The sequence below is a fragment of the Anser cygnoides genome, chromosome 6, assembly GCF_040182565.1.
Source record: "Anser cygnoides isolate HZ-2024a breed goose chromosome 6, Taihu_goose_T2T_genome, whole genome shotgun sequence".
NCBI classification, from domain to species: Eukaryota; Metazoa; Chordata; class Aves; order Anseriformes; family Anatidae; genus Anser; species Anser cygnoides.
In genome coordinates, this window is record NC_089878.1 from 21098937 (window position 1) to 21116441 (window position 17505).

The window sequence follows — 17505 nt, forward strand, 5'->3', positions numbered from 1 at the left end:
AACAAAAAAACATATCAAATTCCAGGCCTTCTTTCTCCTTTTCAGCTAGAATAATTCCATAATTAATAGCTTTCATGTACAGACTAATTTTGTCTCTACTTTTTTTTTTCAAACTTTCAGGTCCTATAGGTACTAACTCTGAAATAAATGCAACACTTTCTACAGTGTGTTTCAATGAGTATACATTTTTTGCTTCAAGTATAAATACACTGGTTTACACAAATTAGGCACTGTGCATTCTTTACATTTTTGGAGGCAGGGAGAATCTGAAAATCTGAATAGATATTTCAGTGCTGTCTGATATGTAGCATAAAAATGACACAATTCTAAGTGCCAGGATTAGGGAATGTCCTAGGTGTATGTAGGTGACATACTTTAGAAATTGCATTTGAAACTTTAGGCAACACATGTTCTGCATTTGTAATTTTAATAAGATAGAAATGAAAAACTCTTTTGAAATTAGCTTGGTTTTGGTGTTTTATATCAACACCTTTAGAGCACTTTTGCTGTAATGATTTATTCTTTTTTTTTGGTTTGTGCTTCAGCCTCAAAATATTTCAGACATCTTTTCCTAATCTGTCAGTTTGTACAAAATCTGTAACTGCACATATCTCAGTTTTTTCTTCATTGTACATCAATTTCAGACCGCTTCCCAGATAATTTCTCTCCTTGGCTGAGGTACAAAACCCAGCTGCCTCTCATTTTGAATAGCATCCCTACAGTGCAGAACAAAACTATGAACATCCCATTACCTGTGGGTTCATGGACAGAAAGTTCCTTGAAACAGGCTTTTGCCTTATCTCTCTGAATTTTTCAGGCTTTAAGAGAAAAACAGTGCTTCTAGTTCAGCAGGGTTTTATAATGTTATGTTCCTCCATTACCACTAGTACTGATGCAGGGGTAAAAATATCCTTTTCAAATGGGGAGTAAATGAGCTTTTATACTTCATTCTTTTCATTTGCAGGAGGAAGCTGAAATACAAGCAGAACTTGAACGTTTGGAAAGAGTTAGAAATCTTCACATAAGAGAACTGAAAAGAATAAATAATGAAGATAATTCACAGTAAGAGACTTAATGTCTTAATTTTGCATGTCTACTTTTAATATAATGAGCTAACATCAAATTTTACCTATAAGAGAGAAGCAGGTTCATAAATTTTTCTTTGTTAGTTTATGTATATATTTTTTTAAAAAATCATTTAAACTTTGCCAAATAGAAGGGTTTCCAGTTTTAACGGTTTTATTGAATATGCAGGAAATAACATACATACACAGATTATAATGCAAGAAAGTTAAAACTTTCAAGACCATGTTACTAGGTTAAAAAAAAAAAAAATCCTGTAAGGGAACCTAGTGCAATTCCCTTAGCTGACAGTAATGCAAGAAAATGGTGGGGAGGTTTGATGTCAGAGCAGAGATTTTATGATGCAGTTAAAATTAGTTTCAGTTTTATTGCACTGTAACTTACATATTACACAGGTACCTGACAGTAAAAAGATAAATGCAAAGTATTTTGAGTTAAATGTTACTCTGTACTTCAGCTTGCATGGTAATTTATCATAATATTGAATTGGCATTTAAAATTTGCTTTAACTATGTAGATTCCAAAGTAATTACATAACTAATAAAGTAGGTGTGTTTTCCATGATGGAGAATACAAACATTAACACCACAGTTCCACCAGCACTTAAAGCTGGCACTGTTGCTTGAAAGAAACCAGTTCTGCCTATCTACTACTTCCTTATGCACTTGCCCTTTTTCTTTTCACATGCTAGCAATAGCATTTCTGTAGGGAACAGATGCTGGAGGTTGATCCAAGTTAAATTTCCAGCTCCTGTGGTTTCTTTTTCTGGATTAATTTTAACACCATATCAGTCAAACTCCTGGCCTAGTTCTTTGCCCCCCATTGCACAAATGCTTATGCTGCCATGAGGAGACAGGGCAACGCAAGGGTGGAATGAGCAGCCATGGGGAAGGAAATGGCAGGACTGGGCTTGTTTCTTTCTGCACTAGTAAATGTTTATGAAACAGTAGCCTTAGGACTTGAGGGCTTTAATTTCTACTTTTTAGACACAATAGATTTATATATACACTAAGATTTCTGAACATTAAAGCGACAAGACATGAAATTGTTTTCTACTATTTTAATGGTCCCCATACCCTCAGGGAATACAGAAAAATTTTGTTACCATGTGGCTATAGTGCTAATTGATAGCTAAATTGATGTTGTGTCATTGTTTTGGTTATGAAAAATAATGGGTGTTGATGCTTGCTTACGCTTTGGTGGCAGAATATTTTCTTTTGAAAATAAACGTGTTATTTGGAATGTTAAATGCTAAAATGCTAACCACTGTTAATCCTCAATGTTGGCATAAGAAGTTTAAAAAAAAAATAATAATTCAACAAGAAGGAATAAATACCACAGCAAAAATTATCAGGTTGTGTGTCTGTGTACACATTGTGTAGGAGGGGCAGGGACAAAACATGCCCAAATTAGTCCCCCTTGAAAACAGTTACAGGACATGGACAAGCACCTTCACTTCTTTTTCCAGTCAATGTTGGCATGCTTTGTGATACAAAATTAAAAGCTTTCTACTTAGTGTTCGTATTTTGGGGGATTTTGGTTGGGGGGGGGAGAGGCGGCAGAGTTAGACTTGAATATTTGCCAAGTAGCCAGGCTGCAGCTTACAAGTATAATACAGAAGACAGAAGTAATGGGGGAGTCATTTAGGTCTGCAGCCCCTCCTAATATTACTTGGGTCTCAACCACTTGATAAGAGAGAGGGTTCTGAAGTGAAGTGGCCTTTGGGTCCTGACACAAATCCTGCTGGGTTTTCAACTTCCACCTGGGGTCTGAGGCTGAGCCCTCTTTCTTGTTCTGGCCGCCTTCCCTTCACATCACTCTACGCGTGCATGCCCCCCCTCAAGCCTCCCAAACATGAAGTATTCTGCAAACTTACCTGTTTGGGGCCACAGGCCTAACAACAAAACGTAGGAAATTTTATATTGCCCAGTTTAAAGATGGGTAAACTTGTATGTTACAACTACACTAGGAGAACAGGACAAGTGGAGGGTACAGGTTAGGGCTTCCCTGTCTGTGTTGAGAGCCCGTGAGATGCTGGGGCTGCCTGCGGGGTGCTGGTTCTGAGTCACGGAGAGCCACACAGGGTTAGCAGAAGCAGCAGTGGAGGGGGGAGGTGGAAAGGTTCTCAAGACTGGTCCTACTAGAGGCATAGATGTCATAGAAGGACCAAGAAAACATTAATTTAAAATCTTCAAGAGTGGTTTGAAGAAATGGGCTACTGATCACGTAACATCAGTCTCATAATTATTATACCTCTAAATTTACTTAATCTGTACTGAATGTGTTGCTTATTATTTATGATTTTTAAAAAGAATCAAAACTTTAACATTCAAATATGCATAAACCTTCCTTAAGGTTTTCAATGCAGTATAATTAGCAGTTGGCTCTAGATTTATGAGTATAGGTATCTCATCATTGTGCTGAAGATGTGATGAAATGATAGAGCCTATCAGGCTTTGTGAGGCCCATGACCCTACGAGGTCACCTGTCACTGTGAGTGAAGAGACTTACAAACATTTGTTTTGTTTGTGTCATTTACTACTAGGATTCATAAAATCTTACCTAATATTACCTAAATATTTACCTAGTTTCTCTATCTCTGAAGAGCTTTACTAAAAATCCGTATTTCAAAAAGTGTAAACTCGGAAATCCCATTTGTTTTTAGAAAGACAATCAAGTCACCAGCTCAGCTTACTAGGATTTTGGAAGCTGATAAAAAATGTGTTTTCATCTAACAAACCCCCAAAGAGTTCCAGCAGTTATCATCATCTCTCTGAATCCTTCACTTTTTTTTTTTTTCTGCTTCCCTTTGTTGCAAATGTGAGCAGTCAGACTCTGGATGACTGATCGTATGGAGGGATTTATTTTGCCGTCTTCACGTTTTAGCAGAGTGTGTGTCCTTTTCTGTATCTTTCAGCATCATTTTGCATTTAGAAGCGTTTTTGCTTCTTGCTTTTGATAAGAGTATGTGCAGATATTCAGTCCTTCGATATGTTTTCTTGTGTACTGCTGTTGGTTATTTTCTAACTTCTTAGCCTTATATAAAGTCCATTTATATATATATATATATATACACACATATATATATAAGGAAGTATATCTTCCTTATCTGTTCCAGAAAACAGAAGCTGACATCTAACAAATTTGGCACAGCGAGCAGAGAGCCCTTGGTTCCCATCTCATTAACCTTTATGCAGAGGAAGGGTTTGGGATTTCAGCAGGATACATGCTGTAGGACGATAGGGAAGAGAACAGCAGCCCTCTAGTGATTCGGGTTGCAAAGCAATATTCACCTGTGTTTGGAATATTACCATTGGAGGGTTTCTGGGCATGTTTATTAGTAAAGGATAAATGAACAGATTGGAAGGGTGGAAAATGTACTGAAATTCTGTGCTCACTTCTGATTTTTCAAACAGCCTAGAAGCAGAACTTGTGCTATGGAGAGGACACAGATCCTACTGTTATTACTGTTGCTGACATCGACAATGATTACTGTTGTTGATAGGCAGCGGTTTAGTTTCAAAAATTAAAAAAAAAAAAAAAAAGAAAAAAAAAGACAATGCAGAATAGTATTTTCTCTGTTGACTCATCATGAGAACAGTGTTTATAGTGGGTGGGTTAAGGGTATTTTTCTTATCCTCACAAAAAGAAAAAAATTACAAAAGTTTGTCAGAATTGTGTGATTTGATGATGATGTTGTGATAGCAGTTTGCTGAGTAGTCAGCAGGTTCTGAAATTGGCTGTGTTGTATAGTTGTTCTATAAAGTTGCACATGGTGAAATATTGTTCGGCGTTTTAGATATCACTAGTAGAAAGAAAAGTTCTGTTTGAGCTGCTTGAGAAGTAATACTAAGAGACTTAAATTTTAGGCTATGACTGTACCTTAAACAGAATTAAATTATTTTTTTTCTTTCAAGGTTTAAAGATCACCCCACATTGAATGAACGGTATTTGTTACTCCACTTACTTGGTCGAGGTGGCTTCAGTGAAGTATACAAGGTGAGTGTGTTTAGTCTGCTAAATCTAATGTTTGAGTCATATATTTTTATACATTTAAATTTGGGGCAGAGGGATGGTGACGGATCTGAATAAACAGGAGGATTTTAACGTGGTGTACTCTTTAAACAGAGGTTGAACAAACTCCTTGATTAATGCATGGAAGGAGGTAGCATTACAGTAGACGTGGGAATTATGTGACAATTTTTTTCCTTTCTGTTGGGTGTTATTTTTGGTTATAACTTTCCCATATTTGTGGGTTTCTTTTTTAGGCTTTTGATCTTTATGAACAAAGATATGCTGCTGTGAAGATTCACCAGCTTAACAAAAGCTGGAGAGATGAAAAGAAAGAAAACTACCACAAGTAAATATTAATGACTTACGCTTCGTATGTTAAATTGAATAGCGTTTTATTGATTGTGGAAGATTAATGTATCCATCTTCTTTTAGACATGCCTGCAGAGAGTATAGAATACACAAAGAACTGGATCACCCCCGGATAGTTAAACTATATGACTACTTCTCCTTGGATACAGATACGTATGTACATGAAATGATAAGTTTTTTCTAAAACTTGACAAGGATTGTTAGTAATGTATAAACAGAAATGAAGAATATTTGAACAAAAAGAATATGTTCTTGCTTTCAGACAAAACGTGTAGGGTTTTCTTAGGACGACTTAAACAAACAAAAACAACAAACAAAATCCACTAGTTTCAGAATTTTGTATTGGATAAATATTGCAGACCTTCTATAAAGTGATGTAAATGCTGTTTTGTAACACCTGACTAGCAAACCCTACAAGGTGTTCTGAGGATGAAAGGGAATATACAGTGTTGTAATGTTTTTGGGCAGAGCAAGGGCTGCTGAAGGGCAGCACGGAAATGCTGTAGCTTAAGTTTCCAAGACTAAATACCATCAGGAGCCTTAGTAGCTTAAGTGTGGCCCATGGTCACTGGGCATGAAATTTTGTGTCACATCTTAAGGGATAATGAATATATCTTTTCTACAGAGAAATATGTCTGCATAAATAAGCGTGAGTTTGGTTGGTAGGGATTTTCTGTTTGTTTTGTTTAATTTTTTAAACTTTATCTCTCTTCAGTAGGGATGCATTTTCTTTTTTGGTGAATATGAATGTTCTTATTGATGTCAAGTTTCATAAGCTAATGGTTATGCCATGTGTTTTACTAACAATTTCACTCATATAGTTTAATTTTCAGGTAGCCGTTGTTAAGCTTGTCCATATCAAACGAGGTTGTCATATCTCTGATCTTATAGTTAGATACATCATTTAATTTTGTCTCTCTAAATTCTGCCCTAGGTTTTGCACGGTGTTAGAATACTGTGAAGGCAATGACTTGGATTTCTATCTCAAGCAACATAAATTGATGTCAGAGAAGGAAGCTAGGTCCATTGTAATGCAAATAGTAAATGCACTACGGTATCTCAATGAGATCAAGCCCCCTATTATACACTATGATCTTAAACCAGGTAAATGAGGAATGATAAAATTGAAAATGTCAGCACCTTTTTTTTTTTATCCTTATTTTATTTGTAATTCATGATTGAAAATACCAGAATTATCTTCCGTGTATCAGGTTTATTTTAATCAACTGAAAAATGGATATTTCTCTTTCTGATTTTATTGTAAAAATCAGATGTCTTTTCTTTAGAAAAATGTTCATCATAACTTTTCTCCTTTGTATTATTTTGATTTCACTTTGTAGGAAAAATTTGTAGACCACATAGATACATACATTAGCATTTAACAGTGTAAGCAGATAAGATCATTAATTGGCTTAATCCTGTCTGATCATGGTGGAATGCTGATTTGTAAATAATTTTTCCCTTATATATTTCTTAGCCTGTAAAAGGATTAAAACAAGTAATCAATCACTTTTTGCAGCTGAGGATAAGCATTTCAAACTAGGACTTTACAGAACCTTTTTTTTTTTAACGTTGGGTGCCAGGCTGTTTGCTTGCTACTGTGTACTAAATTGTTCATATAGATTTATATTATGGAATAATAGATTTCATATTATGTCACTGTACCAAATGTATTCTTAGTCTACTTATTTTTTGTTCTCTTTTTAGAGGAACCTCATCAAATAACTTTTGTATCAAGAAATTGCTGTACAGCTCTAACACATGGAGTTAGATTCTTAGCACATTACCGCAGTAATGTCTTGGCACTATTTTGTGTCAAAATTATGCAAACCTTGAATTGTGTAGGGTAGAATTTGTTTTGGACAGAAAATTAAGAAACTTCATTATGACAAGTATACTGCTACACTTTCCTGTTTCCTCACTGTCCAGCTAGCTCCCAGTTGAGGGAGCCATTTCAGATGATGATGATAACCTAGAGAGTTCCTGAGACTGCACTAAAATGTGTCATAGTCAAGTCACTCTAGACCTGAGGATATAAAGATGATGTAAAGTTGTTACTGACCCCTCATTAAGTTGAATGCTCCTGAGAATTGAGCGTAGTTTTGAAAATTGGGCATTCTGATAGCTTTTTTTGAGCTTCTTAAAAAATAGTGAAACAACTTTTTTTTTCCCCTCTGTTTAGGTAATATCCTTCTTGTAGATGGAACAGCGTGTGGAGAAATAAAAATTACTGATTTTGGTCTGTCTAAAATAATGGATGATGATAGCTATGGTGTGGATGGAATGGATTTAACTTCCCAGGGAGCAGGAACTTATTGGTAATGCCTGGTTTGATTTTATTGTTCAGACTCTGGGTCATTGTTCAGACTTAAGAAATGATTTCATATCTAATTCCTATATATAGCTAGGATTAAAAATACTAGCATTGGTGACAAAGATTCTTACGGAGTACAGTGGATCTTGATATTCTCAAATATGACAGAATGATGCCATAAAGTGAAGTAAGATAAAAGTATATACACAATGTGGAGAAGATCTCTGTGATTTGTAAATATGGTTTCCCAGAAGAAGCAGGTGTTTAATCTTTGGCTGCAGGTGGTTGAAGACGTTTGACAGAGCTGTGATGATTAAGTGGGGGTGCTTAGTCCTTGGAAATCTTAGAGCAGGGATTACCAGAAGGTAATGTCCTTAGAACAAAAGAGCATTTACTCTTTCATCCTAAAGGTTAATGAGAGCTCAGCAGCTGCGATTTGTTTTCTGTGTACCCACATGCTTATCCCAAAACCTGAAATTTTGGAGCTGCCTAGAGACTAGGAATGACAAAAAGCATTTTGTTGCTTACAGAAAAACTGTTTTTTGAATTAGCTTTCTAAAGATGCACCTTCTTTTTTGGCACAGTAGCTCTTTGGGCCTGGGTGCATGGTAGTTTTGTCAGCGTGACTCGAGTAGAAAGCCTACATAGACCACGTTATTACTTTTGTGAATTCATTTGCTCTTTTTCTCCTCATTTCTGCCTGTAGCAAGAATACAGTCTGAAGCTGAAACGTAACTCTAAATGGAGAAGCCAGTGTCGTTCCTGTTTAATATTGAATTTTCCCATATTTGGAAGTTGTACATAACATTTTTTTCTCTTTTCCTTCAGAATTTTTAGGAAAAAAACATGCACGCTCATGCAGTAACTAAAATGCGTACATGCTGTGAAAAGACAATTATTCAAGTTAAAGCATTTTGGAAGTGTTATACTGTTTTGCTACTTTCCTTAATATTCCAGCTACTTTAACATTAAGTATTTAATTGTAGGAACACAATTCAAAAAATTTTGTCTGTTGGATTTCATCTAAAATAACATATGCACTGGCAGTGTTGTGAACTGGGGGATCAAAAATGGTCTTTGAGCATTATAGATTTGTGATGAATCTCTGTATTTCTAATTCACAGTTTTTCTGAGCCCAAAATCTTCATTAGGGAAAGTTTTGAGTGAGTTAAAGGTGGGAATCTGTATGTGTAAAGCCAATCACACAAATTCAGTAGCATAGTACTGGGAAAGATTTTTTCAGTCATTGGGTCCAGTCACCTCTCCTTCCAAGTAGTCAGGTCACATAATACATTCTGTAAACTTAGTCATTTGTATTGAGTTTAGTGTTTTGTCCCCAGTAATCTGATTTGAAATCTGTTCTGTAACCTCAGTTCTATGATCATTAGAAACCTAATCTTCTAATTTACAGCCTGTGTTTACTTGTAGCCAGTTTATACTTGTTTGTTCCTGCACCAACAGCGTTCTCCTCTGAAATAAGTTGTTTCCCTTCCTGATAAAGTAATTGCTCTATTGTGTTTGTATATTCTTTGGTTTTTCTCTGAATTGGAGGCTTTCCATTCTTCAGATCATCTCAGTAGTTTTTCTCTGCACTTGAATCAATTCAAGACCATCGTTTTTTAATGTTATAATCAGAATTGCACACTAGTATTCCAGAATAGATTTTGTGATGTTGTGTGAAATTCATATTCATGTTGCATTCTTGTCTCGTCTTTCTGCTTATTTTCATTTTCACAAACATTTCTTCAAGATTTTTTCTAAAAACTTACATGCCATTGATGAAAGAATGTCTGGTCTGTAATTGCTCTAATAGGTTTTTAAACATTTTTAAATTTTGAATGTTACAGTCATTAATACTTAACTGCCCTCATCTTGATAATTTGGAAGATTTACTTGTTTTTTAAAGGAGAATCCATTTCACTAGTTCTTTCCTAATTCAGAGATGGCATAGGAACTTACTCAACTTTCAGCTTTTTAAATATGGCTTCATGCAGATTGTAGGAATGGAAATATCAGTGACCTTTGTCTACCACATACCTCTCTGATTAATGTCATCATTCTTACTGAAAACTTAGGTAAAGTATCTTTGATGCCATATGTATGTTAGCTTTGATTCCTAACCAGGCCTTGCTGTAAAATGCCCTTACAGCTTTCGTATTTTTCTCGTGCTGAAAGAGGAAGAAGGTATATATTTAACCTATGATCCCAATACCTGAAAAACAAATGATGATTAGTGGTTTAGGTAAAGAATAGGCCCTCTATTTGAATGCAAAAAATGGTAGTGACAGTTCTGAAGGGTGTGTGAAGTGTTGGAATGAAGATCATGAGGTACAGTTGTCAAAAAATCAGAGGTGGTATATGAAGCATTTGTAGAATCTGGTATTTGAACAAGTTCTAGTGATTGCATACATGTACTTGCTGACATCTAGGCACATATTTTGTTTTTCAGGTACTTGCCTCCAGAGTGTTTTGTAGTTGGCAAAGAGCCACCAAAGATTTCTAATAAGGTTGATGTATGGTCAGTTGGAGTAATCTTTTTCCAGTGTCTTTATGGTAGAAAGGTAAGGAAAATATTGCTTGAAAATCTTAAAGCTTTAGTGTAAATGCTTGTTTACAGTAGACTTTGAACAACAGTTATAAAGATATGAATCTATATAGAAAATGACTTGTAGTTCTAGCTGGTGTGCATTGACATTGCAAGAAATGTAGAAAATTTTGACTGGAACTTTTTGTTTTAATTTCAGAAATGGTTAGAAATTTATATTACCACTGTAACAACTTACTATGGTATAAATATTTATGAAATCAAAATAGTTGGATAACTCATGCAGAAAATCCTGTGCTTATTTTTCAGCCATTTGGCCATAATCAATCACAGCAAGATATCTTACAAGAAAATACAATATTAAAAGCCACAGAAGTTCAGTTCCCTGTCAAACCTGTTGTAAGCAATGAAGCCAAGGTAAGGTTTCATACAGTTGCAGGGTAATGGTTAAAACCATAGTCACTTATTTTTGAGGATTCAGCTATAACATTGCTCTTAAGTAAAGAATGCTCCGGGACGTAGTAACTAAATATGTAGGAAACTGTAATGGAGAACTAATATTTCCATGTTTTAATTTCATCAAACTTATTTTAGGAATTCTTAAAATTTTGTCTTGAATGCGAGACCTTACAATCCATTTTTTTCTTGTGAAGTAGACATTCTCTAAAATCACCTGCTTTGCTTTTTTGCACAGGACCTTAACTGTCTCTCTAAAAGTTCTTAAGAAATACTTCTGCAAACAGTAGAAAGCTCTTTCTGAAATAGGCTGGGGAGAATGAACATTCACTTATTGGCTTAAAGAACTATTTGACTACTGAATACCTGGAGAGTGTGCCTGCCAACATTCTTCCCCTTGAAAGGTCATAGTATGTGTGTATTAACTTAAATCTGAGTTTAGAAACACAAATTCTTGCAATTAAAATATTTCAATGACAATTTGAGAAAGAAGACGAATTAAATAAATAGTTGATCAGCCTTAACAGTATGGATGGCAATGTTTCCTGTATTTGGTAATATTTTTATTTTAAAAAATCTGTAGTATCAAACTCATATGTACAGACTAACCATTAAAAGAACGGATTAATGTGTTTTCCAAAACAGCTACCGTGAGTATCTATAACAAATCCAATTCTGTGAATACGGAATAAAGCATTATATATGAGTTATTTGTTTGTAAAACTGTCCTGATTTCTAAAAAACTAGTGGACATATGCAAAAGTGATTCTCTCATTGGGAGGGGAAGAAAAAAAAGAAAAAAAAGCCAGATTAATAGAATACTAATATACATACTTTGGTTTGGGCCACAAGCTGCAAAGAATTTAGGGATGTTAAGACAATTCAGCTTCTCAAAATTAAACCGAAAGAAAACACAGTTCTAGATGAGGTAGGTTTCCCAAGAAAATAGGTCATTTCAGTACATAAACCTATTATTAAAAATTGTGGTATGTTTATGTTGAATATATTTTCTAGAAGAAGTTTGAGTTGATGTTAGGATTTTGAAAATTGGTTTGAACTAGTTTTTCCTGTGTGTGTGTGTGTGTTTGTTTGTTTTAGTGGGTTTTTCGTTTTGTTTTGTTTTGATTTTTTTTTTGATTCGTTTCACTTTTGGGAAGTTGTTTTTTCACCTCATGTCCCTTACAACACAGTTGACAGACAAGCATTGTATAACTGATACCATTACATTCTAGTGGCTTATATCTCTGTCTTTTAACTCTGCATTTTTTGTGATTAGTAGTGTTTTTGTAGAGGATGTCAGGAGAAAGTAGACAATTCAGCATGGTTCTGATATAGAATTAATGACTTATTTTACATCCTTTGTGTTCCATGTTCTGTTTGTTTGAAAAAAGAGTAAGAGTGGAGAACAATGAAAGTATGAAAGTTTATTAACGCTGTCATGATAGCTGTAAAAGAGAGGGCAATATTTAATCTCTGGTGGAAATACTATAAAACAATTTCAGACCGACTTGTAAATTTGGACTGTTCATGATGACTGTGCAGAATCTAAATTGTCTCTCAGATTTATAGGCCTCGTAGTTGGAAAAGAACAACTTTTAAACTGAAATTTCAATTTGGAAAATATGGATATTAAATAAGTATGGAATCTGAAATGGCACTGAGTTTTCAGACTGTCCTTTGATCCTTGTCACTTTTTCCTATTTTGTGCAGTGTTCTGCTTTGCATTACAGTAATACCTGAAGTGCCACAGAAGTGTTAAGTATTCTACAAAAATTTTAGAAACAAAATGTTAACCTGAGAACCTTGCAAGTAATTGTTAACAGCTCATTTGATAGGGATTAATTACAAAGCATTTGATTAAAATCCATAATGTCCAAGAATGTGTGAATATATATTAAGATGTGTATGATTTTTATTTTTTAACTTATTCATGCTGGATATGGAAGTGCTTGAAGTAAATTCTAGCAGGATTCTTTGGAACGTGTATTAGAGATGAGTTTTCCTTTAATCTTCAGTTTTTAATTGGAGCGAAGAACAAACAACTGAACAGATTTATCGAGAAAAGATACGTAATTCTTTTCAATTAAGTTCTAAATTAAGTAATGATGTGCTAATCAGTTCTGTAGCAATAAAAAGGATTTTCTATCATTAAATGTTGAAGCCCAAGTTCCCAAGTGACTGAATGTTCTGTGTGTACTAGATGTGAGACTTGACAGAAACTTTCATTGTAAAATAATTGACAGACATTGTATGGACCTACATGAAGGATAGTATATTGTCTCAAGAGCAGTCTTGAAGCTAGAAGATTTTTTTTCAATTCATCTGGTTTAAAATATAGAATTGGGTGTTTTCTGGCAGAGAAGTTCCAGCTAGGTACTGATTTCATAAATAGTCTATTGGTTATTTAATACAAATTGAATGTGGCAACAACCATTGTCAAAATTCACATTTTTGCTGTATTCAGTCATGGCACACGAAAATGCCTTTTTCCAAGGGCAAGCTAAAACACTGAAGTTTTTTGCTGCATCTTCCATCTACTCTTCATCTACTGCATTGCTAAATGATTTTAGAAGTTCTGTGGAGCTCCTTTGTACTTTTTCAATCCTCTGACATTTGCTTTTAGCTTTTACTAAGCTGTTCAGGGATAACACATGCAGAATTCTCACTGTGTGAGCTGCTAACGTTTTACTTGTAAATGTAGTTCCTACTTTTTTTTTTGTCTGAACATGGAAATACATATTTGAAGTGTGATTATTTTAAGCCAATTAGGCTTGCAGATTTTTTTTTCTGCTGCAACGTACTCTGTTTTTCATTGGATTCAGTAGTAAAATGTTAGGCTGTCTTTGAACTGAATTATATAAGAACAAAAGATTGTTTTCAAAACTAGTTTATCTGGGAGGACATGTTTCTTTGCTTGTAAGCAGATGTAATTATTTGGAATGGTAATTTTTTATATTCCTTTTCTAGGCCTTTATCAGACGCTGCTTAGCATACCGAAAAGAAGATAGATTTGATGTCCATCAGCTGGCTAATGATCCTTATCTTCTCCCTCATATGAGGAGATCAAATTCTTCAGGAAACTTGCATATGACTGGGCTAGCAGCATCCCCTACACCACCTACTTCAAGCATTATTTCATACTGAAATTTCTCCAGTCGAGGAATGGCATGATACCTTTGTGTAGTTTCCAGATGCAGACTTGAGCTTGGGAGCATTTGAGTGTTTTTAAGCAGGACAAGTTTGATAACTGTGTTTTCAGACTGAAGTCCTCCTACATAGTGTCACTTGTATGATTGGAATGGATCATGGACTGTGAATAAATGTACCCTTCAGAGAATAACCTTTAAACATTGAAGGATGACACTGCCTGTTGCACAGTAACAGGTATACTGTGTTTAAGACTGAAGAAAAGGTTTTTAGTTTTTTCTGGGGAACATTGTAAATAATCTTTTTAATACTTAAAGTACATTTGGTTGATACTGGAAAGTTCTAACAGGAAGGGTAGTTTTTCATTATTTAAATTAAAAAAGAAAAGAAGGTAATGAGCAAATTTAAAAACGCAGGAAAAAAAATCCGTGCCTGGTTATAAACTAAACTGCCATGTATCCAAGACATTGGTCTTTTGAAACCAAAGTAAGAAGTGCAGGAAGGTCAAAGCTATGTTCTATATCAGATTCCTCAGATAAAATTATAGTATTTTATTCGGCAGCTCAGGCTTGTACCTCCAAAAATGTGGTGTTCTTTCACAGAATTTTGATTGGAAGGTGATAGGGAATTCCCGGTACTTATTTCTCAGATAGGTTGCTAATTTTGAAATAGACTCAGTTTACTAAAAATACTATACTTGCTGTGGTATTGAAACTTGTGAAACTTTTCCAGGCCTCCGATAAAAGCAAGCAACAGTATGAAACCAAATGCAAACAGGTCATGTATAATGTTCTATGCAGGAATAATGATAAATTCCCTTCTAGCTCTATTGTAAATTGTTGTACAGATGTCACATTTTCAGTTAAATTTCAGCAACTTATTCCTGTACAAATGTTTAAAGTATGGCTTTTTCTAATTGGATATTGTATTTTTTTTAAGTCTCCCTCAAAGCGCTTTTAATTGCTGCTAAACGATGTTGCTTTTACTTTTGCAGAAGAATCAAATGACCTCCTTAAGGTGCAAGTCAACTGTACGTTATAGAGAGATTGAGTAGGTAATTTGTTAACAATCAAGGCATGTAAAACAGATCTGTGTTGGCAATATACAGTACAGTTCTTTAAGTCAGTTTATTGTGCTCTTAACCTGTAGAGCGCATCAATACTAGATGTAGAAGTTGCTCATGGCTATTCTCTATTTCTGGAAGTTCCTATCAACAAGGAAATGTTTCTTGTGGCTTGTACAGATATTTTAAAATGTGAAACATTTTCTAACTGCCTTGTATGGTAGAAATTTATTTTTCAGAACAGCATATCTCTCTCCCATTTGCTATTCTTTTTACTGTCCCATTCTGGATGCTGAATACCTATATGTAATTTTGTCCGTTTCAGAAAAAGGAGGCTGTATTACCACAGGTTTTCATTTAGTATTGTACAGTTAAACTGTTGCTCTTGTTTCTGATGTTGCAAGCCATTTTGTTTTCGTTGTATATAAAGAAACATTAACTGTCTCTTTAAGATGCTGCTGAAATTGTAGAGAATGTAGCCAAAACAGTAATAAACAATGACAGTTGAAATTTCAAGGTTTTCATTGTATGTTTTTGCATTTCAACACAGGGCAAATCAGTTTACCATATCACTGAGCTACATTTAGCTATTAAAAGCAAGCTCTCTTCAATTACGAAGGGCTAATAATAGCATAATTCAAGGAACGTTGGGGCTGAAAGGGGAAAATTCCATAAAACTTCAGGCATCTGTCATAATGAAGTAACCAAGGCATTATTTCATTGACTAGACTTCACAAAAACAATTTCAAGTATTTCAGTAGGTCTTTATAGAATTTTTTAACCATAGAATAAAGTTAGACTCAATGACATTTACTGCCTTCACATCACACCAGAGTGCTGGGACTGTATCCTTTTCATCATCTACAGGGTGAAACCAAGGAGTCTTGTGCTTCATTGTCGAAGTGCAGGGTTCAAGAAATGTTCTATAGCTGCATGCTTATGTGAGATTTCAGTATTCTTACTCCGCATGTGTCAATCTCAGAAGTTAAAGACTATTTTGCCTAAGGAAAAAATGTAGGATTGTGTTAACTGTATATTTATTTAACTGGAATGTATTGTGGTAACCTCTAGTACATTGAAGTTCAGTAGTATGTTAGAGAACTGCTTAAGTAACTAAAAATTGTGTAGCTACCTAAAGATAGGGGAGATTATGCATTGTACATGCAGACTTGTTTTTCTTGTTAGCATCTGGGAATATAGGCTGTTGTAGCTGAATACATGAAACTCCAGCTTGACAAGTACATACTTCTGAAATCTAAGCACCGTTTTTAGTAAGTTTCCACATAGAAATAAATGAAAGAAGAGTCACCATCTCATCTTTTGAAAGAAAGTTGCAAGATTCTTGCCTCCAATGAACACAGTTGTGTTTGTGTACAGTACCATCAATAAAAGTTTTGTATTCCCACGTGGAGTCACTCTGTGGTCACAAGAAGATGTCCAAGTTAGAGTCTTCAGTGCCTAAGATTAGGCAATTTGTGCTTGGGATAGAAGTACGCCTGAGCCCGAATCTAAAGGCCTGAATTACTGCAGGTTGTCAAGAAATTTTGATCCACTTTAGGTAATCGATGTTATTAGTAATTTAGTCTGTATTTCATGTACATTTACTGACACATCATCCATTGCTGTATTTCCTAAACACACCACTGATTTAGATCATTCCTCATCAGGTAGATGAGGAATGAAGTTAAACTTCATCAGTTTTTATTGAATTATTGAACCTTGGAAGTAAAAGGCTTATTTTCTTTTACACTCACAAATACTTCAAAATTTCTACGTTTACTGAAAGATGCTAAAAGCCTACATTGCTATACCATATAAACACCTATGTATGAAACAGAAGTGCCTGCAAGAGAAATTCTGCATTTTTAACTATGATTATAGTCCTACAGGTCATTGCAGCCACAGTTAATAATGGTTGGCTTGTTTCTTTAAAAAAAAAAACATGTTTTGGCACTATTCTATTTGTGTTTGTACTGAAATTGTTCAAATCTTACTGTGGAACATTATTCACCCTTAACTTGGTCTATCCTGGCTTTCCGAGAGGCTAGTTAATACTTGAATTTTCTGAAGAGTGCTTTTAACACTAGCAAAAAGATGGGAAGGGTGTTGTGTTGCTGGCCAGCTGCCCAAGTGCTATTGACCACACACACCGCGGCTATGAGCAAACTGCTGCATAATTAGAGAAGCTTTCAAAAGCCCACAAAGCCGCCAGACCTCTCGGTATGCGAGTCACGGGTGTGTGAGGCACAGTGCCGCTGCCTGTGCCATGCAGCTTGGTGGGGGGTGCAGGGCACTGCTGGGACCCTGCATGGAAGCTGGGAACTCAAGCGGATGACTGGCTAGGTGGTGGTTTGAGAACCGGAAAAGGAAAATATGCCTTGAGTCTTAAGACATCCCAGGAGATCCTGTTCCTACTTTGCCATCTTCCTGATTATGGGAAAACACAAATCTAAGGCAGGAGAGCAAGAAGGAAATGGTGTTTGTAACCAACCCATATCAATGCCACTGGGCTTT

The 17505-nt window shown here is 35.2% G+C and overlaps 1 protein-coding gene across 4 annotated transcripts in view; it reads left to right on the forward strand.

The window, feature by feature from the left end:
* TLK1 (tousled like kinase 1) overlaps positions 1–15507 on the forward strand; it is an 89668-nt gene extending 74161 nt beyond the window's left edge. For all 4 annotated transcript variants that reach the window (XM_013171504.3, XM_066999492.1, XM_066999490.1 and 1 more), the window contains exons 13-21: positions 965–1062; positions 5001–5082; positions 5352–5443; positions 5530–5619; positions 6401–6570; positions 7649–7784; positions 10230–10341; positions 10635–10742; positions 13749–15507. In XM_013171504.3, the coding sequence (XP_013026958.1) occupies positions 965–1062; positions 5001–5082; positions 5352–5443; positions 5530–5619; positions 6401–6570; positions 7649–7784; positions 10230–10341; positions 10635–10742; positions 13749–13925 (1065 nt within the window). In that variant the 3' untranslated portion in view covers positions 13926–15507. The remainder of the gene's footprint in view (positions 1–964; positions 1063–5000; positions 5083–5351; positions 5444–5529; positions 5620–6400; positions 6571–7648; positions 7785–10229; positions 10342–10634; positions 10743–13748) is intronic.
* The last annotated feature ends 1998 nt before the right edge of the window (positions 15508–17505 follow it).